Below are 24,761 nucleotides of genomic sequence, written 5' to 3'. Positions count from 1 at the left end.
TACAAAGGCTGGACTCCGTGGTGTTCCATTTATATTTCATATGTGGATATTCAAAAAAAAGTTTACTTTATTTACTGGGAACCTGAGGAAACAGGGAGGTTAAGTCAATAACGTCCCAGACAGTCCTAACAAATTCACATATTTAGCAGGTATCGGAGGATTGTTTAATCAACATCCTTCAAATGCATTTTTAATGGCTGCACTTAACAGGGTTTTCGTAACTGGTCAAACAAGAGTCACAAAAATGCTAAAGACTCTGTATCTTCTGATACAATATTGTGTATATTACCTGACTTTCAGCTATATGGGAATAAAAGCTGTCAGCTACGTTTGCTGCCCTACCACCCTGGCTGATATTTGTAACTGAAAATCAGTAACAGGTGTCCTTTGTTTCCCTCCTTACCTCAGTTAAGAAATAGTCCATCTGCAGACGTTACCAAGCCTCCCTGCAGAGAGGTGAACATTGCCAAGATGGGCAGAAGCTCTTTCCTCATTTGTTTTTTAAAAAAATAACCATACAAAGGTAAGAGTCTGTCAGGAAGCCTCATACAGGCTCGTTGCTCCATGTAATTGTACTGATTTGAGAGATGGCTCTTGATTATTTGGGATTATTTGAAATGTTTTTGTTCCCTGAGAGGTGTTTTTAAAAATTAAAAAAAAATTCCAAGCACTCAAGTGGAGGGTTCTGTTGGACTCCCAGTATCTATCGGCCCCAGGCAGCTCGGCCAGTAATCAGGAATGGAGGAAGCCAGCATCCTAAACCCCAACCCTAAAGTTTTATGTGCTTCCTAACTCTTCCACAGAGTCTGGACAGGATATGGCTTGGCATGGTCAGCCATTTTGTGTTGTCTTAGCTGTCATAATGGTGAAGTGACCCTACGCGCAGGCTACCAATACATTTCTTTACACAATTTATGTTGTTGCATCTGTTGAACTACAACAACCTCCAACATCTCCAGACGGCATGGCCAGTGCTCAGTGTTTATGGGAGTTGTAGTCCACAACATCTGGAGAGCCAGAGGTCACCTAACCTTGCCTTAGTTTACAACCCAAGGACTAAGCAAGCACATGCTACTATATTTGCTCACATTGCCCTTCCTTCTTCCTTTCTTCCATTTCTCTTCTCTCTTTCCCATGAATGAAATTTAAGATTACAAGATGCTTGGGGCAGGGACCTGTGTAAATCTCCATATACATTACTGGAGAACAAATTTCAAATTTGGAGACAGTTAAAGCAATTCTCTCAGGTCCAAACCATTAGCGTGAGGCAGTGGAAGACAGGAGTGCCTGGCGTGCTCTGGTCCATGGGGTCACAAAGAGTCGGACATGACTAAACGACTAAACAACAACATTTACTGCTTTAATATCTAATGTGGGGTCCCATATTAGAGTGACCACTTATATATCATCACAAGAGAGAAGACAAATTGTTGCAAAATAGGCACCATGGCTTTGGTCCTGCATACCTGAAAGAGCATCTCCTCCTCCATTGTTCAGCCCGGACACTGAGTTCCAGCTCCAAGGGCCTTCTGGTGGTTCCCTCACTGCAAGAAGTGAGGTTGTAGGGAACCAGGCAGAGGGCCTTCTCGGTACTTACGTCCACCCTGTGGAATGCTCTCCCATCAGATGTCAAGGAAATAAAACAACTATTTAACTTTTAGAAGACATCTGAAGCCAGCCCTGTCTAAGGAAGTTTTTAATGTTTGGTGTCTTAGTGTTTTAATTTGTTGGAAGCTGCCCAGAGTGGCTGTGGTCACCCACAGGTGGGTGGCATAAAAACTTAGCATTATTACTACCACTACTACCTGCTAATGCAGAGGTGTAAGCTTAGAAACAATTCTTATAATTAAAAAGAATACATCTTAACTGAATGGGGCAGACTCTCCACAGGTGACCTGAGTGCATGCTCAGTTTGTTCCACAGGGACTAGCCATTGATGTGAAAGTTTGGTTAAAAAAGGTAAAGGACCCCTGGACGGTTAGGTAAGTCCAGTTGTGAGCGACTCGGGTTGCGGTGCTCATCTCGCTTTACTGGCCGAGGGAGCTGATGTTCGTCCACAGACAGTTTTTCCAGGTCATGTGGCCAGCATGACTAAACCACTTCTGGCGAAACCAGAGCAGCGCATGGAAACGCCATTTACCATCCCACTGGAGTGGTACCTATTTATCTACTTGCACTGGTGACTATGGAGTGGCAGCACTCATCTCGCTTCAGGTCGAGATGAGTCCACAGACAGCTTTCCCAGTCATGTGGCCAGCATGACTAAACTGCTTCTGGTGCAACAGAACACCGTGACAGAAACCAGAGTGCATGGAAACGCCGTTTACCTTCCTGTCACAACGGTACCTATTTATCTACCCAAAAATGGACAGAACTTGCACTTGTGTGCTTTCGAACTGCTAGGTTGGCAGGAACTAGGACAGAGCAACGGGAGCTCACCCCGTCACAGCGATTTGAACCACCAACCTTCTGATCGGCAAGCCCAAGAGGCTCAGTGGTTTAGACCACAGCACCACCCGCGTCCCTACTGTGAAACTTTGAGGCTCCTACTCTCCCTTCTTTATCTTTAACTAGAACTTGGACCAGATAACCCATCAAATAAAGGGTTGTCCTCAGACAGCCCTTCAAGCAGTACATAAAGTAAGACATCATCGAGCTATCCCATATTAATCTTCTCATTTCCCTTTTCCTCAATTATTATTGCTTTTTTAAACAGTGGGGGGTGAATTCTTATTAAGTCAGCAGAAAGTCCAACACTGTCTGCTTCAGCAGCTTCAGTCAATGTCAGGATGAAGAGAGGAATGTCTTTCGCATGCTTTGCTTCTCCCGCTAGCCAGTAGGTGGGTGTGTTTAACAGAGGAAAAAGCAAGGAGGAAGGAGCCTGTCAACCAGCCTCCCCAGCTAATTAGCTCAGCCTACAACAAAGATAAGCGAGCTGGGGAGGAGGACCCCCTGAAGGGTCTTTTGAATCTGGGCAATGTCTGATTGGCAGATGCTGAGGGAGATTCTTTGGTAATCCAGTTCATCAATGAGCTGCATAAATTCAGGAGAGGGCTGGAAGAATTCAGGCATGTGGTGGACACTTTGTGGATGGAGTCTGCAAGAAGGCAGCCCAAAATGGACAGAACCTTGGAATCTCTACAGCATATAATCTCCCAAGTCCTGCCTCACAGGGACCCTGCACTTGCATTTAAAGACTGTAAGTACCAAAACAAAGTTTCTGGACTTTGCATTTGAGTCAGACAGAAACCTGTAACAGGGATGTTGTATAGATCAGCCCATCAAATGCTCTGCTCTCTGTGTGTGTGGTGTTTATCAATATATATTTTTCCTGCAAGAGTTAGTGCTGCGATTCTCACTGGCATGGGAGTAAGCCCAAATGAACTCAGTGGTTCTTACTACTGAGTAGATATGCTGTGTAGCAGTAAAACTTGGGGGGGGGGGGAATTGAGTACTATATTTGCAATCACAGAATAATATACTATACGTACACACTTAAAATCCTAGAAGAGTTTGATTATATGTTTAATAAAGTTTTACATGAAAACATGCTAAACTGTTTACCATTTACAATTGTACCTATATACTAAGATTTACATATGTTATTTCATCGTAACTCATGTATAACTCATATTTGTAGGAATAATGCTAGTTGCAAGTCACATGCACACTTCAAACTGCATCTGAAAACAATCCTCTTTATAAATACTGAGGCTGTTTGTTCAATAAAATTTGTATTAAAGTCTCTTAAATTAAGTTCCAAAAAGTTCTCAGTGTCTCAGACTGCAATCCTGTAGACACTTGACTGCAGGTAAGCACTGAGTAGGACTTACTTTTGAGTAGACATGCATACAATTGCATTATAAAACAGCTTCAATTTGCTGCCTTTAAGCAGAGACTGCTTACTTTCTAGTAAAAGCTCCGTTTATGGCTCCCTCTGTGATCTTTATAGGACAAGGTATTAATTCATATAAGAGAGGGCATCAGAATGCAACCCAAAATCTCTTGACTCTGTGCTTAGAAGAGAAAATTCTTATATATTAAAGAGGAAACCAACTTGAAAATTCCCCAGAATTTATCGTGGTGAATCAGACTAATAATGTAGTCTCACCTTCTCCATCAGCATGGTTTTTTGTTCAGTTCATTGCTTTTTCATAGTTTGTGAAAACTGTCAGTTATAATATTAGTCTAAATTACTCAGTCACATTGTAGAAAAATCACTAGGCTGCCTTTGCTGGGCAACATTTCACAGAGAAAGTTTATTATTATCTATATTACACTCTGCGGCACTATGGGGGAGACACTCTTTGAAAGTATCTGCTTAATTTCTTTGTCAGGAGCTATGGTAAGAGTTAGCAACTTCATCAGCCCTTTGCGTTCTTTCAAAAGGAGCATGGAATGAATGACTTTAAATAAGCAGCTGGCGAGAGAGAGCGAAGTTGTGTATCAGTTATTCCATACATAGTTTGACAGAAATCAAGAGTTAGACAGATAAACACAAATACAGCTCCTGAGGCCACCCAGAAGGAAAACTCAATGCCATTGCATCAGTCCCACGTTAAGCAGCAGTTAACAAACCTTGTGGAGGCAGAGACATCCCACAAGCACAAAGGATTTGATCTAGAAAAGGTGGGGAACTTCCCCCCTCCCCTCCCATTGTGGCAGATTCCTGAAGATCATCTGACAAGGTTTTGATTGAAAATGTATGTACTGGCCTCTCAGACAAAGTTATTGTGACCACCCACAGATTTGTGGGCTGGAAGAATGGCTACAATAAAGCAGGAAAGCACATGGGGCTGGAATACCATTTTCAATGGAATCTTATCACAAAGTGGGGTTAACCATTAAAAAAAATAGTTCTTCCACTATAATATATTGAATATATTGCATCCTGTTAACGGACTTTAGCCAGCTGAATGCTATCAGTCCCTACATTAATCTAGAAGAGGATGAACCTCCAGTAAATCAGTGTTTCAGAAACCTTACTTTCAATATAAGTGTCTGCCATGGGTTTGTATGGACTTGCTTTTTACATTAATTTACTGTTCTTTTCTGTGTTGACTTTAATGGTTTTATGGCTGTGCTTATTGTATTTTGTACATCACCTTGAGAAATGTATATGGGAGGCTAGTAGTAGTAGTAGTATTTATACATATATTATGTTATTTATTTAGAAGAATTCTATTATCTACATGAGTCCCAAAGGCTGCTTATATTTCCCATTCACTTCGCCAGCAGTTTCAGTATATAAGGTCCTATAAGGATTAAATCCTTGTTCCTACAATTATGGTATTTGCCAACCCTTTGCTTTCTCTTTTCCTGAAGTCATTCTTACCAGTATTCAAACTTGAAATGGAGATTTATGTAAAATCACATATGCACAACAAGTTTCATGGCACTATCTTAAAGCTCAGGGCAGATGTATCGTATGCTGCTTTTATGCATATTTTCTGCCCCTTTGGAAATGTATGTGGGAGTCAATCAGGAGTTTCATAGAGTCATAGAGTTTATAAGGACACAGACGATCATCTAGTCCAACTCCTTGCATTGCAGGAATATGCAGCTGTACCATATGAGGATCAAACCTGCAACCTTGGCGTTATCACCACCACACTATAACCAAGGCTGAACTTGAAATGTCAAATTGTCTTGAACAAGCTAATATTTGAACTTAAAATGCCCTGAATACATATACCAGATGCCGTTTCAGTATCAATGTTTAAGGAAGATATGTTGTTACAAACAGGAAACCAGATGAGAAGCCTTGCTTTGCTTGGTCAATAGCATTCTCTAGCTCCATAAGCCAGAGGGAAACAACAAGATGTGAGTTCTATGAATATCACCACTAAAGACCACATATTATTTGGTTGTTATGTTATCCTAATCACTTGGGAATAAGTCCCTTTGATAGTCATGGAACTAATTCTGAGTACTCTTTGTGCAGTAGGATTGCTCTGTAAATCCCTTAAAGTGGGAACAGAGAACCTGTGTCCCTCCAAATATTGTTGGACTACAATTCCCATCATCCCTGATCTGCTGTCTGAGGCTCATGGAAGCCGGAATCCAACGACAACTGGCGATCACAGTTCCCAGTCCCAGCCATAAAGGAAGCAAGCAGCACATTGTTGTGCTATTTTGAAAGAAAGATAATATTGCAGTTACATGATCTGACCACCAAGGTCCACATGGCCAAGCCTTGTTCAGTGCTGCAGCATTACAGATATGACATGAGCATCCTTAGACAACAGTAAAAGGGAAGATGGATTCTGTGGAATCTCAAAGGACTTGGGGTTATATGCAACTCAGTTCTACTCAGAGTAAACCCATTGAAATTAATGGACCAAAATTAGTAGTGCCCGTCAATTTCAGTGGGAAGGGGCACTCAACTGGTGTTTTATGGCAGGTGTGTTCTGCACTATGTAGTTGACACAATAATAGTCCTTTAGTGGTGGGTTTATTCTGCTTTATTACTTCCGTGATGGTTCCCCAATGCTACCATATTACTGCTGTCTGGAAGACCACAGCACAACAAAAGCAGGACCAATATATATATTTTAAAAGGCCAGAACATTGCTGGTATGAAAATGTAATGGGATTTCAGCAGGGAGGTATGAAAAGTATGGAATGCAGGGTTGTGTGTGACTGCCCTGATAACATCATGGGTGAGCAATAAAAAAAGGACATCTGCAGGGCATTGACTAGCAATGGATACAGCCCTTAGCTTATTTTCATCATGAAGCGGTTATACGATCAGCCCTTTACAATCTTCGCATTTTTCTGAATTATTTGAGCCAATTACTTTGGAGATGAGAGAGAAAATGCATAATACAACTGATGAGCAGTTCCCTCATTTTTTTTACAAAAAAAGGAGGGGCAGCTAAAATGTACTGTGTATTTTGTATCACAAAACCAGCCCGGATGAGGTAAAAAGGGGCAAGAGTGGAACACTAACCTGCCCCTGCAAGGGCTCACTCACAGAAGCAAGGAAATAGTCCCTCAAGCAGCAAGAGGCCCAAAACATTACTCAGAAAGACCTTTAAGAGGCCTGTACAGGCCAAAGACCAGATCCATTTGTCACAGGGAGGTGGGACACCTGGACAGAGTGCTCCTTCAGTGTTTCAAGCTATTCGTGCTTGTGTGTTACGGTTGACTCAGGTTGTTCCAAGGTCAACCAGAGTTAACTGAATTAAAAACAGGTTAGAAACCTACAAATTTGTGAACCCTCCACTCAAAGGCTATTTCAATTTCCCAGTGGTTTGGCTTTCTGCAAACTGAAAGGGAATTATGCCTTACAATAATTCCAGGTCTACCCTTGTTTGTAGGCCAATTACATAATCTGTAAAAACCACAAACAAATATCCATGGCCTCATCAAATGGCAGTCTGATGACCACAGTCTTTATGGATTTTTCCAGAATAAGCATGGCCACCATCATTCTTCATATTTATTGTTTTATTAATCATCTTGGGATCAGAGCAGTACTTGAAATGCACAAATGAGAGCGCCTGGGCCAATTTCAAGACACATGAAACTCCTTATTCAGGGGTCCTAATGCTAGTTTTGAAATTGTCTTTGGCAAAAGGCCTGCACAGGCAGGGAGCCAAGATCCCCTTCTGAAATAACATGATCCTCAAGGCCACCACCAGGAGACCTCACGGAGAAGTGGAAACACACGCTGATGCTCAACAGCTACACAAAGGATTATCTAGGAATAAATCACTGATAACTGCCTCAAGCTGAGGGCAGTGGAAAAGCTTCATGACCTCAACTCAAGTCCTCAAGAGAGGGGAAGCCAGGAAAGTAGAAACATAACTGGATGTTTCAGAAATCAGTTCAGAGACAATGAGTGGAGCAATGCTAGAGAACCTGTGGCTCTTCAGAAGTTGTTGGACTTCAACTCCCATCAGCCCTGGTCAGCATGGTAAATGGCCAGGAATGTTGGGAGTTGTTGTTCAACAACATCCTGAGACACAGGTTCTCCAAGCCAGGAGTAAAGTCTGGCCCTCATTTGACTGCCTTCATTAATCAGGAATCTCAAGCAACTGTTTCAGCTTTTCTAGTGGTACTCCAATATTCTTATTGGGCTAGAACTTATCTGATGAAACAGTACTATACTCTAAGCCAGTGTTTCCCAAACTTGGGTCTTCAGCTAAATTTGGACTACAATTCCCATCATCCTTGACCACTGGTCTTGATAGCTAGGGATGATGGGAGTTGTAGTCCAAAAACAGCTGGAGATCTAAGTTTGGGAATCTCTGCTCTAAGCTCAGGATGACTATGCATTCACTTCTTTTGTCTTTGAGGAGAAAATTAGACCTGTAAGCAGCAGGTGTGTGTTTCAGAATTGAATCCCTATTGATATATAGCAGGGATATGGAACGTGTCATCTTCCAGTATTCGTTGGGCTGCAGTGCCCATCATCCCTGGCCATTGGCAATGCTGACTGCTGCTGATGGAAGCTAGAGTCCAGCAACAGCTGGAAGGCTACAGATTTCCCATTTCTGCTGTAAAGGGATAAGAGGAGAGATGCAAAGCGTACTAGGGTGGGGCAATAGGGAGATGCTGAATGGTTCCACTTTCTTCTTGTACCTCGTTGGGGTTTTATTGCCCTCCTGACACTGAAAGAGATCGCTTTTAAAAAGCAGTTTGGGATTAGAAAGTGTAGGCATCGAAAGTATCCCCAAATCACTTTAAAATTTGTCTCCTATCCTACTGTTTTATAGCAGCTTAAGAGTACACCAAGTTCTAATGCGCAGGTTCACTGTAGTCCTCTTCAAAGACACCTGAGGACTCCAGGAGTTGTTCACAGAGTGCTCAGGATGCATCTCTTGCAAAACGCTGGTGTAGCTAAGAGTGGCTAAGAGATTGACTTGTGAACTGGGGAGTGCCTTGTTCATATTTCCTCTTGTGAAGATGGGAAGGGTGGGCCTTGGGATGGAACCACGCAAAAATGGCTTGGAAATGAAGTGAAGGATTTGATAATGGAAGATGAGAATATGACCAGAGATGATTCAGACAAATGGAGGGTCGTACTCTTGTAATGAACACATAGATGCAAAATTTTAGGTTGTGGTGAATAAGGGTCTTTTGGGTAAATAGCAGTTCTCTCTCTCTCACTCACTCACTCATGATACAGTAGTAACATGGAGACTGAGGCAACGTGTGAGGCAATTTATGACAGTGGTTATGGTCCCAATGCCCACATATGACCCTTCACCAGTCAATTGCTTTGTATATTTGTAACTCACACCACTTAAAGCTATCCCATAATGATATGCAGATCAGCATGGTTGTGCTGGCCCCCTGCATCTTTGGGAGCTCCTGGGACTCCAGTATCAAGTAGGAGCCCACTTCTGGACCGTCTTGGGTACCCCCTGCCCCTTGACTTCTTCCTCCTCCTCTTCTTGTCCCAGTGCTCTGATCAGCACTGGTCAACTGGTCTAGTTGCTATTTATATTTCCCACAATGCCCCTGGTGTACTGTCGCTCCAAGGCATGTGGGAAGTTGAACTGGTAGCTTAGACCTTGCTGCCCTGTGTTGCTCAGAGCACTCCCTGTTAACCACCAGATAAGCCTAACAGGAGCTGACAAGAGGGGACAGGACCCAACTGAGTCCCATGAAACTTGGAGACATATCAATGACAGATTAGCCCAACTTATGGTCTTAGCAGTATGAGGGAGTTATAGGCATGTGCACATTTTACAGCATTTTGATTTATAAAATGCAACATGGCAACCGAATTAATATTATATCTCTTACATCCATGTAACGTAACTATTTCAGCCCCATGGCGTTGCTTTTTCTCATTCTACACATTTAAACAATCTGCATGTATCAAACTGAGCCCAACTTTTACAGCTTCAGTCGAGGTGTGTGTTAAATTATAGCCCCTAATGGGAGGCAGCTGTAAGAAGGTGTGCCTATAAGTTATGGTATTTGTTTAAATGATATGGTTTTACTGATTATGTGTCATAGATTGATTGAGGAAATAGAAGACAATTTTAGTAGCCTTGCGACAAAAAAAATATAGTCTTTTACTTAAAAAAAATACAACTTAAAAAACCCAAATATGAAATGTATATTTCTCTGCAGTCAAATGGTTATTTAATAATAGTCTGACAAGTTAGTTAAAACAACTCTTCTTCTGAAAGCCCTTTTAAAGTATAAAACTGACTAAGCAGGAAATACTTACTGTGTGTGTTCTTTATAAACGGATCGTTTGTGACAATGAAATATTCCCAGGGTTATGGCTCTCTGTTCCACATTGCCAGGAAGACTGCAAAACCTCTGCTTGGATAATCCTCTTCTAAAATAAAAGGCACTGCTAAGTTCTTTGGGCACTGTGTGTCCTGTTTATTTGCAATCTTGGCATGATACATTCTTGTTTTAGTGCCTTCCTTCGTAACTGTATCTATTGCTCAAAAGCTGAGTTTGTTTATTTTTTTAAATCGAGAAATACAAAGGTTCTTTGTATGGAGCTGATCCTGTTAGTGGGGAAGGGAGCATTCATGGTGGACCATTCCCTATGCCCTGTTGTCTCGTGATCACCTCCCCACCTCTTCCTTTTTCCATTAAAAAAAAATAAAATATTTCCTATTGACACACATTCGTAGGTGGGTGCAGGAGATTAAGTCTCCATACATTCAAAGCACATTTAAAGCACATGGCTTCTCCCCCAAAGAATCCTGGGAACTGTAGTTTATCCCTCACAGAGCTGCAGTTGCCATCACCTTTAACAAACTACAGTTCCTAGGATTCTTTGGGGGAGAAGCCATGTGCTTTAAATGTGTGTGGATGTGGCCCAACTACACAAGCTCCAGGGCCGCCTTTTGAAGAGCAAGCAGAAGGGTTTCTCAGATTTTAGTGCTGTGACGTTTCATGCCAGTACAGTGGTACCTCGGGTTACATACGCTTCAGGTTACAGACTCCGCTAACTCAGAAATAGTGCTTCAGGTTAAGAACTTTGCTTCGGGATAAGAACAGAAATTGTGCTCCTGCAGCGCAGCGGCAGCAGGAGGCCCCATTAGCTAAAGTGGTCTTCAGGTTAAGAACGGACCTCCGGAACGAATTAAGTACCACTGTACTGGATATAATAGATACCCACAGCTGACATAATAGGACATCAAAACGTTTAGTGCCCATCCTCTTCCCTGCTGAGTTCAGGACAACCCTGAGACTAAGCTGGGGGAAGGGAGGAAGTTGACAGACAGTGGATGTGTTAGAAGCAGTTGTATTTTTCTAGAAAAAGAGGTTCCGGAACTCACCATGACCCGTGTTCTCTTATACAGTGGTACCTCGGGTTAAGAACTTAATTCGTTCTGGAGGTCCGTTCTTTACCTGAAACTGTTCTTAACCTGAGGTACCACTTTAGCTAATGGGGTCTCCTGCTGCCACTGCGCGATTTCTGTTCTCATCCTGAGGCAAAGTTCTTAACCTGAGGTACTATTTCTGGATTAGCGGAGTCTGTAACCTGAAGCGTCTGTAGCCTGAAGCATCTGTAACCCAAGGTACCACTGTAATGGCAATGGAGAGGTGCCGGAACTGAGTACCAGTGAGTCCAGCTGACAAAAGCCCTAGTTAGAAGAAGACAGGCAGGTGGTGGCTGGATGTGGGCAGCCTCCATAGACCAGCCTCTACTGCACAAACTTGTTGACCAGCTAGAAACAGACTTATAGCATAGACGTGCTCTGGCCCTCAGCCATTCTCTTTGCCCAGGCTTCCATTTTACTTTCTTCATTGTTACATTGAGCTAACGACATGGGTAACCTATGCACATCCTTTGTATAATAATTTGATATCACCACCACAATTCTTCTCACACTCATAGTTTAAGATGGTTGAGGTTTAACATGTTTTTTAAAAAACCCTAAATATCAGCTTTCCCTTAATGGCTTTTAAATGGAATTGTTACGAGACCTGTGTGCATATGTATGTGTGTCCTTATTAGGGAAAGAGAAGTGATGGATGTAAATCTGGGCGCGGTGCTGTTTTAACAGACCCAATCTAAAAATCTGAACTAGTTTTGGTTTGGAGGGGTTCCCCCCCCCCAGATCAGATATAATTCTTTAAGGCATGTTACCAGTTCTGATATTATCAGAAGTCAAAGCTGGGAGGGGGCGGGGAAGAATAAGGAAAGAATATCAGGGGAAGTCTTTGGTGAATGTAAAAGCAACAGGTCACCTATCATGCTTCAATCTACTAGATTGCTTTGATGACTTTCAGACATCAACAACAAGTAGCAGAGCACATTAAATAAGCATTTAATAAAGTCTGCCGGTCTCAAGGGAGGAATACAACTTTAATTTGGAAAAACAATTCATTTCTTTGTGGCTTGGGTTTTCACCTTTGTTCAGTTTGTGTCAAAGCTTAATTCTAACATCACAGATTGAGATAACCATCTGTTTTCCATTTTAAGTTTTGGTTTAATTGGGGAAAGGGGTCTCCATGACCTTCTGAAAGGTCGGTCAAATCAGTTTTTATTATTCCTATTATTTTACAGAGCCATTATATTTTCCACTTAGATCATCCATAGAAGTCCTTGAGTGAGAGACCAATCCAATATTTACATTCTATGATTCTCATAGAAAGCAGCTTCTCAGTATAGCTGGTCTATTTTTTTAAAAAAAGAATTTCCAGAGTGCCAATCACTACTTTGGAGGAAGAGGCAAAATAAAGGCTCTTACTGAGCCCCTTCTGAAAAAAAAGAATTATAATGCTAGATTTATTGGTTTTCAACAGCATCTGGGGACCTAATTCCCCAACGGTAGTTTTACATGCTACATTTTTCATCAACATGCAAGGCATTGTCTCAGGTTGCCCTCTTTAACTGTATCAGCCATTTGCCAGAGGCAAGCCATCCCATTTGTGCCACAGATTTAAATAGACTTTAGTCAATGTTTTGTTCCACGCCAACCCCCAATCCCTGAGTGGTGTGAGATTCTAGGGGGTTCCAGGCACTCACCCAGGGTCTGTGTTTCCTTTTGGAAATGAGGCACAGCAGAGACTGCAGTGTATTTATGATATATGGTTTATTTACACACACATATACAATCTGAGCCTACGACGAAGGGATTCACAGCATTAGCACCCCAAGAGGGTCTTGCTTCTCCCATAGGTCCAGTCTAGGATTCAAACAGACATCAAACATCGTGCTCTGCCTGCTGCTCTGCTTCTCTGTCACATAACTCCAGGCTCCCTACTCCAAGCTTCTGGCTCACATTGCTTCTCCCTCTCTACTCTCAACTCTGGCTTTATCTGTTGAAGGAGGGGCCCCACTCATTTGCTGCTGAATTCACGATCCACACACTTATGGGAAAATAAAGCCACTTCTTTCCCCACCCCATTCTGTGAAAAATCACCTGAGATGGACAGTGGTGTTCCACCCATTGACTCTACCCCAACCATCACATCCTCAGGTCTCCCTGTCCCACTGACCACATGTTGGGAGCATGTTGGTACAAGTTTCCAGGTCATGAGGAGAGCTTACACATGTTTATCGGGTTTACCTGTTCTGTTTATTTCTCCAGCACATGGATAGCATGGGAATGGGGTCAGGACAATATGAGTGAGATCAATGACTGATTTCTCCCACTCATGATATTGTATATGTGTGATGTATATTTTTAAACATCTGAACAAGGCTTAGAAATGTGTAATTTAAAAGGGTTATATATAAATCCTAGGCAGGGCTCTGTAGACAGGATTGCAGCACTGCTTCTCCCTGAATAGAAGTGAGACCAGGAAGGGAGACTGGGCTGTGTTTAAGGGAGCAATGCATTGTTAGTTCATTAACCATGAAGCCAACACAAAGTGGCCATTTGTGTCTAGTCTTGGTCAGCCAAAATCTATGACCTTTACAGTTTATGGATCAGGTCATCAGACTTCAGCCTTGGAAAACAATGAATTTATTGCATATCCAAATTTAATCTGTGGCTTCCTTTGCAGATTTCTTTCCCATGTCGACATCAATGTAAAGTTATAAAATACATCCATCATTTTTTAATGCAGGGTTGTAGTTTCATTCCCATGCAAATAGAGATATAGAGAATCATCGGTCATTACTAATGTATTGTCATTTCTCTGTTTTGGCAGTGAATGTTGTAGCAATGCTTCAGGAATTCTGGGAGAGCAAACAGAAACAGAGAGGTGTGTTTTCAAGTGAAGGCACAGTGGTCTACGAGTCACTAAATTCTCCTGGGCCTCCGTTTGTGAGTTATGTTACCCTGCCTGGAGGAAGCTGCTTTGGTAACTTTCAGGTAAGAATATACGCTGAAGCATTTTAATGAAAAAGGACTCTGCTGCAAGTAATTCAGCCTGCCATCATGACTATCACTCTCTCTGTCATAACACTAGAACTTTGGGTCAACCAATGATGTTGGTTTGGAACCAAAGGAAGTTTTTCTTCACACCATGCACACATTCAGATTATGTCTGGGCATATGGGCGGGTTTTGCTATGCTGCTGCTTATTTGAGAATAAAGCATTTGTGACTTACTTCCACCCTGATTCTTGAACACAACACATGGGAAGGATCAGGGGTGAAGGAGGCAGCGGGGCCTGCATGGCCCCTCCACCGACATGTCAGGAACCTCCTCTCAAGAGATGCATCAGTGGGACAAAACAAGTGTATACTATAGATAATGATGCATCTCTAAAACAATTTCCAACTCTTTTTAAAATTCTTATCTGTCTCCACCCTGAATTACCATGTGTCCTGATCCCCTGGCCTACTTGGCAGATGGTGTACCAAGACAAAGTCCCAAGTCCAGAAGCCAATTCACACAAGCCAAGTCCAGGAAACACAGTCTGGGGTCAGTCCAAGTAAGCCAAGATAGGAGTTCAGTAGTCAGGATACAGTCTAGAGTCAATCTCAAAGTAGAAAGCCATGAAGGTCCAAGGAGAAACCCAGGCAAGGTCCCTCAACATGGGCAGTTGAGCAGACACAGTACCTCAGCTCTGCTTCCTTCTTATCCTGTGTCTGCTGATTGCCGCATCTGGGCTTGACGAGGCATGTGACCCTCACCTGCTCTCAGATTGCCCCAGCTGAGGAATCACATGCCTCCTTCCCTGTCTGGCCAGCTAGTGAACTAGGCTGCAGGCCCTGGCCTTCCTCTGCTTCCTGGAGTGCCCTGCCCACTGTTCCCTACATCTTAGGACCAGCTGTGTTCATGGGGACAGGGGCCTCTCTGGTGAGGGGTCCCACTACTCAGCTTCCTGTGCACTAGCCCCTGCTTCCTCATCATCCTCTGTCACCCATGAGTATTTTCTACTGAGGTCCAGCACCGAGGGCCTTCTGGCAGTTCCCTCACTGCGAAAAGCAAGGTTACAGGGAATCAGGCAGAGGGCCTTCTCGGCAGTGGCACCCTCCCTGTGGAACACCCTCCCATCAGATGTCAAAGAAATAAACAACTATCTGACTTTTAGAAGACATATGAAGGCAGCCCTATTTAGGGAAGTTTTTAATGTTTGATGCTTTCTTGTGTTTTTAATATCCTGCTGGAAGCCACCCAGAGTGGCTGGGGAGGCCTGGCCAGATGGGTGGGGTATAATAAATTATTACTACTACTACTACTACTACTACTACTGCTACTACTACTACTACTACAACCTCTCCTTCCCCATCCCCACCTTGCTCCTGTGTGACCCACTCCCAGCTGCACTGCTCACCAGGATCCTTTTCCTCCTCCCCGAAATACTGCCAGTTCATGACACCATGTTACTGTATATTGGGTGCAGCGAGAATTCTACATTCTATTTCAAGAAAAATGCCACTCTTACAAACAACAGAAAACGCTTAACAAGAGAAGTCCCCTTTTGAAATCTGTGCCCCTTGCCGTTTTTCTTCAGTTGCTCATTCTAGGCCTTCTGTATGTTGTTTTTAATATTTATTTATTTATCTGGAATATTTATAAACTGTTATAACATTATGAAATACCATAGCGGTGTACAAAGCAATAAAAATAGAACAGATAAAATAGTTCTGAAATCAGATCCTGCCCACCCTCCTGGGAAAACCTGTAGAAAGTTTTCAGTGTCTGAGGAAATGTAGGCAGTGTCAAGAGTCTGTCTAACTTCAGTGGCTGGTGTGCATAGGAAGCTCTCAGAAGTGCAGTGAGCAGACTTAATTCAAGCTGGATAGAATTTCTTGAACTTGCAAGGTATTTTTAAATGCTTGTAGTGAGACTGGGCTGCCAAAGTTAGTTCCCCCCCCCCCATTTTACTTCTTAAAATATTATGTGAGAGAGAATTTGTGGTTAAATGTGGTGTGGTGAATTTGCTGTATGCTTTTTATAAAAACATCTCACTATCTTATATGTCATCATCGCTGCATAATAGTTCTCTTTGGTTTGCCATCACTTCCAAATACGTCAATAAGCAATCATTTCTATTACTCATGTCACATAAATGTCTCCCTTGTGCATTCCAAAAGTGCTTATAATGCAGTTTTAATGCTGTCTGTGCATATGGGTCATCCATTATGTTTAGCCTCAGTTATCAATACTTGTGCATCAATACCAACTTAGCTCTAGTTGTGGTAGCTGTCCAAGAGAACATTGGGCAAGTTACATAGGATTGAGCCCATCTTCTCTTTGGATGGGTCCCTCAAAAGCTTTTGTAAATTGATCCCTCCCAGAAGATTGTCAAAAGGGAGCAGATGGGTCTAATTGCAGAGAGAAATTTCCAGAGAGTAGAGAATCAAGCACTGGAAATGTTTAATACAGATTCCAAATGAATTGCCCCGAACCCCTGGCAGAGAGTCAGTTTTTCAAGTCCAAAGTCCAGGTCCAATGGTCAAGCCACACAAGCAAAGAGCAAAGTCCAAAGGTCAGGAAACAGTCCAGGGTCAATCCAAGTAGCCAAGTCTGAAGTCCAGCAGTCAGAATACAGTCCAGAGTCAAACTCAAAGCACAGTCCTATAAAGGGCCAGGCGTATCCAAGCCAAGATCCATCCGCATGGGCAGTTGATCAAAGACAGCACCTCAGCTCTGCTTCCCTTTGGTACTTTGCATTCAGATTGCAGCATCTGGGCTGGATGAGGCATGTGACCCTCACCTGTTCTGAGCCTAGTCCAGCTGAGGAATCACACCCCTCCTCCCAGAGCTAGAGAGCCCCACCTAGCCAGCTAGGGAGCTGGGCTGTGGGCCTTGCCTGCCTCAGCCTCCTAGGCCACCACTCCCGCTGCTCCATATGCCTCAGAGCCTGCCATGTTTATGGGAACAGGGGCCCCTCTGGCTCTGCAGATGGGTTCTGCTGCTCTGGTTCCTGTGCATTGACCCCCATCCCCTTGCCATCCTCTTTGAGTACTTACCTCCCCATCCCATGCTTGCCCTGGTGCATCCCAGTCCTGGCTACATCCCTTGTCAGGGTCCTCTTCCTGCTCCCCATCATACTGCCAGTTCATGACAATACTGGTGGAGGATGGGGGGATGACATTGGATGATGTCTTTGGGTTTCTACCAAGCTTGTGATTTAGTATATGTAAGTCGGGAGTTTTTAGTAGAAGGGACAACTGAAGTGCTTAACTTTGTTAAGTTAATGGCACTAGCTGAGCCTGCTATGCATTCTTCTTCATATCTGAAGAGCTGATTACATATGGATGTGATGCCATGACAACAGCTGGCTGGTGATGCTCTTTTAGGAAGGGATAGGCCTCTCCTCCTTCACCTTGCTGGAGGCTGTGTCATATTCTGGGTTGAACAGCAACAAGCCAGGAACTAGCCTGGTCTAGACCTCTCTGGAGCTGGAAGCTGGTTAGACACAGAAGCTGGACTTGCTCTCTGTGCTGAACGCGCAGGAGCCCCTGAAGTCTCCTACAGCTCGGAGTTTGGGATGCATGAAACAATACTTTACCTGAGAGGCATGCTTCCCATCCTTAAAATTCTGGGAAGTTTAATAACTTGGATCTATAAGATAGTTTAAGAAAGGTCACAGAATAAAAAGTGAACAATCAACCAACAACCATATTTGACTGGTTCCTTAGCCTACTAGTCACAAACCCTATCTGACTTCTTCTAGAATAGAGAATAAAATACAGTGGTACCTCGGGTTAAGTACTTAATTCGTTCTGGAGGTCTGTACTTAACCTGAAACTGTTCTTAACCTGAAGCACCACTTTAGCTAATGGGGCCTCCTGCCGCTGCTGCTGCGTCGCCGGAGCCCGATTTCTGTTCTTATCCTGAAGCACTATTTCTGGGTTAGCGGAGTGTGTAACCTGAAGCATATGTAACCTGAAGTGTATGTAACCCGAGGTACCACTGTACCTTTAAACTTATTATTTGCTTTGGCTGAGATATTGGCATCTTTATTTTTGTTCAATTTGCCCATTGCTCAGCAATGTGTTTGTGGCTCAATTTCAATATTAAGCAGTGGGCAATTTTAATTTTGCAGAAATTTAATGGCTTTTTCACAGGCAGGTGAGTAGCTGAGCTACCCACCCCCACCAGGGAATAATGCAATCCTCTGGCCTACATGAATGCTTAGTGCTTGTGAAGTATGTATCAATATATCCACATTTTCCTGGTGTTATTTGCATCAGGATGTCACAAGCAAAGCCATTCATGAAAACAGTACTTTACTTTCCAGTTGCAGCAAAGCAGGGCAACTTGAGGCCTATCTGATAAATTTCTGGCTCCCCTTTTGTTGAACTCTGATGTCAACCCACTCATAATGCTAGCAGATGTTTTTGCTTTTCTTACCAATAGGAATGTCACTGCCCAACTATTCATTTAAATATAGTGAAATAGGTTTAATACATCTTTAATTAACAACAAATGAATCCATATAACTTTTTTTAAAGTATTTTTTACATATGGGGATTAAGCTGGGGGTGGAATGCCTTAACCACCACTTGACCAATACTATCATAAAGATAAATCCCCTGTACTTTGTCAAAGTTTGAACGCACCTGTGCTGGATGTCAAAGAAACATATGATTTAGGCTGAGTCTAGATATTGTGCCCCCTAAAAGCAGCTCCAGAGGATTAGGAGAGTCCCAGGATATATCATTGGATGTGACATTGAGGAAAGGGGCGTGTAGGGGGAAATCTTCTAGCCTTTGTGCCTTTGTTCACCCGCCAGCAAATGCTTGTTGGGGCCCCAGAAACATGTTTTAGCTATGCATAGACTACAAGGAAGGGACGCAGGTGGCGCTGTGGGTTAAACCACAGAGCCTAGGACTTGCCAATCAGAAGGTCGGCGGTTCGAATCCCTGCGACGGGGTGAGCTCCCATTGCTCGGTCCCTGCTCCTGTCAACCTAGCAGTTCAAAAGCACATCAAAGTGCAAGTAGATACCAGCGGGAAGGTAAACGGTGTTTCCATGCGCTGCTCTGGTTCGCCAGAAGCGGCTTAGTCATGCTGGCCACATGAGCCGGAAGCTGTATGCTGGCTCCCTCGGCCAATAAAGCGAGATGAGCGCCGCAACCCCAGAGTCGGTCACGACTGGACCTAATGGTCAGGGGTCCCTTTACCTTTTTCTTTAGACTACAAGGACTTGTGATGTATAAATACCACCTCACTTAGCATTGCAAGCAATTCCCCATTTATGTAGGCGATTACATTCCAAATGCAGAAACACATAAAATGTCACCATTAGCTGTAGGATGGGGATGAACTTTCCCCACCCTCGTTAGCTGTGTGAGGGCCATGCTTTCCTCCGGTTCGCGGTATATACAAGGTTCAGACATCTTGCTGTGCATTAGAAAAACATCATGATTTGAAAACAAACGCACTGATCACCTGAAAAATAGAGAGAACAGTGCAGCTATCATGGAATAATAAATCTGTGTACTGAAAACAAGGCAAATCTTGCAAGAGATATTTACGGAGGTATCTCACTGCAGATTACAACTCCTGTGATTAGACACATGTCAGGTATGCAGCAGCAGACTCTTATCTATATCCTAGTTCCTATTATATATCAATCCTAGTGATTGATATAAACCTTTGGAAAGGGCCTGTGTTTCATTTTTACTATCGCCCAATGCAAGGATGTTATTGCAATATTATTCATTTGTATTACGTTGTTTTCCTTCTCCTTGCCTGCAACATATCCTCCTACACTTGCAGACTGCCTACCCCCTTTCAGCCTTCTGAAGAGTCATCCAAAACTGCAAAAGGAAATGGTGTACAAACTATGTTTAAACTAGGTACTTTAAACTCATTTTATATAAAGCTCTGCAAACTTCTGAGATATGCAATAGGGTTTCTAATATAGAATATGCCATTATTTATTTCCACCCTGGCAAGAGCCTAATTTCATTACCTGGGTTTATTGTGATTTACAGAGATCTTTAATTCACTGGGCATGGAGAATCATCACCTCAAGTATATGAGCATATGGTTTTCATCTCCTTCATTGTAGCCTTAGGTAACTTCCTGAAACCACATCCTTGGCTATTACAAGGCATGCAGTTGTCCCCCAAGTCTCTGCCTTCTGTTTCCATCCAGTGATATTTTGCATTCCCTTCCTTTAATCTCTAGATTCCATCCTTAAACTGCTGCAATGATTAAAATAAATAGGGACTTTAAATTGCAGAACTCAGACCACATAGTTTTCAATTTTAGCCAAAAGCAAGGGGGGGGATTAGAAATCATTTCACCACATAATTTGCCTGGTTTTTCCATCCTCGGGTTAAACCTTCTTTCAGTTAATCCAAATACATTCACAATCTTCTGGTTGTGATGCCCTCAGATTGTTCCTGGGATCTGTGCGTGTGAAGAATTTCATACATGCTGATGGTTGTCTACTGGCACCTATTCTTCCCCCTTCCCCACCTTATGTAGACTCCAGTTCCTCTCAGACCCAGCCATCATAGCCAGTGGCCAGGAATGATGGGAGTTGTAGTCCAACCATGTCAGGAGGGCTACAGGTTTCCAAACTCTGCAGTAATACTGAATTAGATGGAACAATGTTCTGACTCTGATAAGGCAGCTTCATATTGTTACATCACCTCAATCTCCACACCTCTGTGAGATTCCAAGGGTTCCAGGTTACCCAGGGTTCGTGTTTCCTTTGGAAATGAGGCATAGCGAAGGCTGTGGTGTTGTTATGATACATGGTTTATTTATACATACATACAAACAACCTGAGAGGGACATGGGTGGCACTGTGGGTTAAACCACAGAGCCTAGGACTTGCTGATCAGAAGGTCGGCAGTTCAAATCCCCGTGACAGGGTGAGCTCCCGTTGTTTGGTCCCAGCTCCTGCCAACCTAGCAGTTCGAAAGCACATCAAAGTGCAAGTAGATAAATAGGTACCGCTCCGGCAGGAAGGTAAACAGTGTTTCCATGCGCTGCTCTGGTTCGCCAGAAGCGGCTTAGTCCTGCTGGCCACATGACCCGGAAGCTGTATGCCAGCTCCCTCGGCCAATAAAGCAAGATGAGCACCGCAACCCCAGAGTCGGCCATGACTGGACCTAATGGTCAGGGGTCCCTTTACCCTTTAACTTCACAAACAACCTGAGGCTGTTCAAAGCATTACACTCAAAGCGGGTTCCGTCTCTCTCATGGCTGCAATGTTGGATCCAAAACTGAGACCTTGGTAAGCAAGGCTTCGGAAGGCGGCAGTTGTGGGAGGCACAACCAGGGCCACCCCGGTTGTGTACATACCACCAGGCAGGTAAATGGAAGTATTTCTGCCCAGAGATTTGCAGGGGATGGGTGTTGGTAGTTTGGCCAGTATGGAAGCAAAAGATTACTTCAAAATTCAGGTTAGGATGAAATTTGGGACACTGGTGGATGCTGTGCATAAAGATGGAGGAGAAAATAAATTTGGTTTTCATTCTAATAGGAACCCACCAATTTTGATCTTACATGCAAACTGAAAAGCAGCCGTCATTCAGGCATTTCACTTCTCCAGATTTTATGGTGTGGTTCTCCAACCAGTTGATGTGCATAAAAGTGTATCTGTTTGGAGGAAAGTTTGCATGAGAAAGCTCTCTATGCTCCATCGGTTTACCTTGCCTACTCCATGTGCATTTCCAAATCAGAATGTCTATAGAAAGACGATTAAATAGCAGCACAAAAAGAAAGATTCTGGCAGTCTTTACAACTTATGCTGAACTCGCAGAAAAGGTGCTGGCGTTAAGTTAAAAGGAGGAGCTTGTCAGAGCTCACTCAGAATCCTTCAGATTCTACAGAGAAGTATCCAGATTGTCTGAGATGTGTGTTTTTAAAAAAGGGAGTTAGGAGAAACCGCATTTGCTGTGCAACAGCTTCTCTAAGCACTAGCTAATTCTCCTTCAGTTCTAGTGGATTTGGGTGATGTAGGCAATGTTTATCCTAGCATAGCAGCACTAGCTAAAAGGTGTGAATTTACATTGGAGGGTTATGTGTGATGAGCCTGTCAGCAGTTCTTCTCCTCAGATTTAAAAATCTGCCTCTTAAACTATTCTTCAGAATTTAAAATGCTGCTTGAAGGATATGCTTGAAAACTCAGCGTCAAACCAATGGCTTGATTGTGACCACAGACCACACAGAAGGATAATGGGGTTTGGGGTTTTTTATTATTATTTCAGTTTGCGTACCTATCTGACTTCTCCCCCATACCAATCTTTCTTTTTCCTTGGCCTCACAGAAGAGGAGAAATAAGCACTCAAAACCAGAGAGCAAATCCTTACTTTGCTTGTTTACTCAACGTGTGTGCATTTGATAAAATATCTCCTGCCAAATCTACTCCCATAATAACTTCTGCACTAACAAGTTCACTTCTGCGGTCTTTCGTTCTTCATTTCTCCTTGCAGAAATTAGAAGGCTTAGTTTTCCCCTCCATTTCTCCATAATGGCACAGAGTGCAGCAAAGTGATCCCATAACTGATTTTGGATTCGCTTCTCCCAAGCCAGGCCATTCATTGCAGGCACTGAGCCAAGCTTGACATACGAAGGAATACTCTGGCAAATACTGAGGCAAATTGGGCAAGTAGCATCCCAGAACAAAAGCATCCTGGGGGCTTATTTATTTTAGCTCAGGGTGATCCCAGAAGTTTACAGCAAAAGATGCATGTAAGCTCTTTGGAACAAAAAAATGGCGAAAGATGCAAAGGCAACCCCGTTACCCAAATAGCATGTAAGGTAGACGCAAAGGTCTGAAGAATATATTATGAAAGAGTACATAATAAAGCCCTATGTGGCCTAGGACCCACGTACCTACGGGACCGCCTCTCCTGGTATGCCCTGTGTAGGACCTTAAGGGCCACAAATGACAACACTTTGGAGGTCCCAGGTCTCAAGGTGGTTAGATTAGTCTCTACTAGGGCCAGGGCCTTTTCAGTACTAGCCCCGACTTGGTGGAACCCTCTGTCACAAGAGACTAGGGACCTGTGGGACTTGACATCTTTCTGCAAGGCCTGCAAGACAGATCTGTTCCTCCTGGCCTTTGGTTTGTACTCAGTCTGACCCTTATGTTTCCTTCCCCTTATGGTTTTGCTCTATGGGCTACTATTAAAATGAGGCTGCATTTTAAATTGTATTTTAACCCGTATTTTAAATTGGTTCTCTCCCCCCCCCCCATTATGTTTTTATTGTAATTTTATTGGTGTTAGCCACCCTGAGCCCGGCTCTGGCTGGGGAGGGCGGCGTATAAATAAAAAAAATATTTATATTTATATTTATATTTATTTTTATTATTTTTATTATTACAATGCAATAGACTATATACCAATAAATGAAAAGTGCGTTGCATGAGCCAATTGGGACTAGCCCTACCAGTTGGCAGGGTGAGGTGTCCGCCTCAGGCGGCAGATGCTGGGAGGCAAAAAACAGCAAGGCATTGGAGGACACAGCTGTGTGTTGCCTGGCCTGCCTTGTTACTTCGATACTTTTTCTAACACTTGTTTTGAGCAGTCCTTGTAGACACCTTTGCCCTGAGAAAAATTAAAGGGTTGAGCTTTTAACAAAACTCTTCAGGGCTCATTTCACGTAAGTTCCAGTGAGTCCTGCTTTCACAGGATGAACTATTTATATTGCGAGAGGAATATTTTGGGAAATTAATTACAGAAGGCTGCAGGAGAAAGTCATGTGTCAAGGAGCTAAACAATAATTCTCAATTTGCTTAAGCTTTTCTGTCTGCTATTACTTTCAGAAAGAGAAGTAAAATATTCCTGATTTGTAAATCTCTTGGCCTGCAAAGATTTGCCATTTGCTTTCAGACTTATGCAGCTTCTTTGATCTGCTGCTTTGCTGGTCTTACTTAAAATAAATAGTTACTTTTATCTTTCCTTTTACTAGGTTTAATCTTCACAAAGATGGTTTAAATCCAAAATATTTGGATAGGTTTCTATTATAACGTTTATTATGAAAAGCACACAAGTCTGAATTTTGTCTTGGAATCTGAAAAAGTAAACATTTTAACCCACAAGAGAAGGTTGACGCTAAAATAAGAGTTTGGTGAGTTATGTTCCTTGTGGAATGAGCAGATATAGGTGGACTTATCAAAATACAGTTTTAAAAATGGTTGCTGAAGAGGAAAATGGCATTTAATTTTACATAAGGTTCCCCCACCCTTTTCAAGCTAGGAATAATAAACACAGACCAACCCAATAAATGTTTAATGTCCCTTCAGAACATAATAGCCCTGATGGTTGAGACAATCTGCTCCAGTATCCCATATCTCACAACTCAAAGAGTTCCCACGTGTTTCTGGGAAGCCAGGAGTAGAATTCTAACCCAAGAAGGAGGTGGGTCCCACAGATGATATGAAGCATTCAATACATGGGCCTTGTTGGCACGTCATGGTCAGTCAAACTATGTGTGAATGAGCTCGCTC

General features: G+C 42.9%; 1 protein-coding gene across 1 annotated transcript in view; it reads left to right on the top strand.

Annotated features, from left to right (window-relative positions):
- The first annotated feature begins 2,599 nt into the window (after positions 1-2,599).
- LIX1 (limb and CNS expressed 1) overlaps positions 2,600-24,761 on the top strand; it is a 37,748-nt gene continuing 15,586 nt past the window's right edge. Inside the window, exons 1-2 of the mRNA XM_053408423.1 lie at positions 2,600-3,199; positions 14,092-14,255. Of these exons, the coding sequence (XP_053264398.1) occupies positions 3,091-3,199; positions 14,092-14,255 (273 nt within the window). The 5' untranslated portion in view covers positions 2,600-3,090. The remainder of the gene's footprint in view (positions 3,200-14,091; positions 14,256-24,761) is intronic.

Source organism: Podarcis raffonei, chromosome 11 (assembly GCF_027172205.1).
Source record: "Podarcis raffonei isolate rPodRaf1 chromosome 11, rPodRaf1.pri, whole genome shotgun sequence".
Taxonomy (NCBI): Eukaryota; Metazoa; Chordata; class Lepidosauria; order Squamata; family Lacertidae; genus Podarcis; species Podarcis raffonei.
This window is presented reverse-complemented; position numbering and strand designations above follow the sequence as displayed.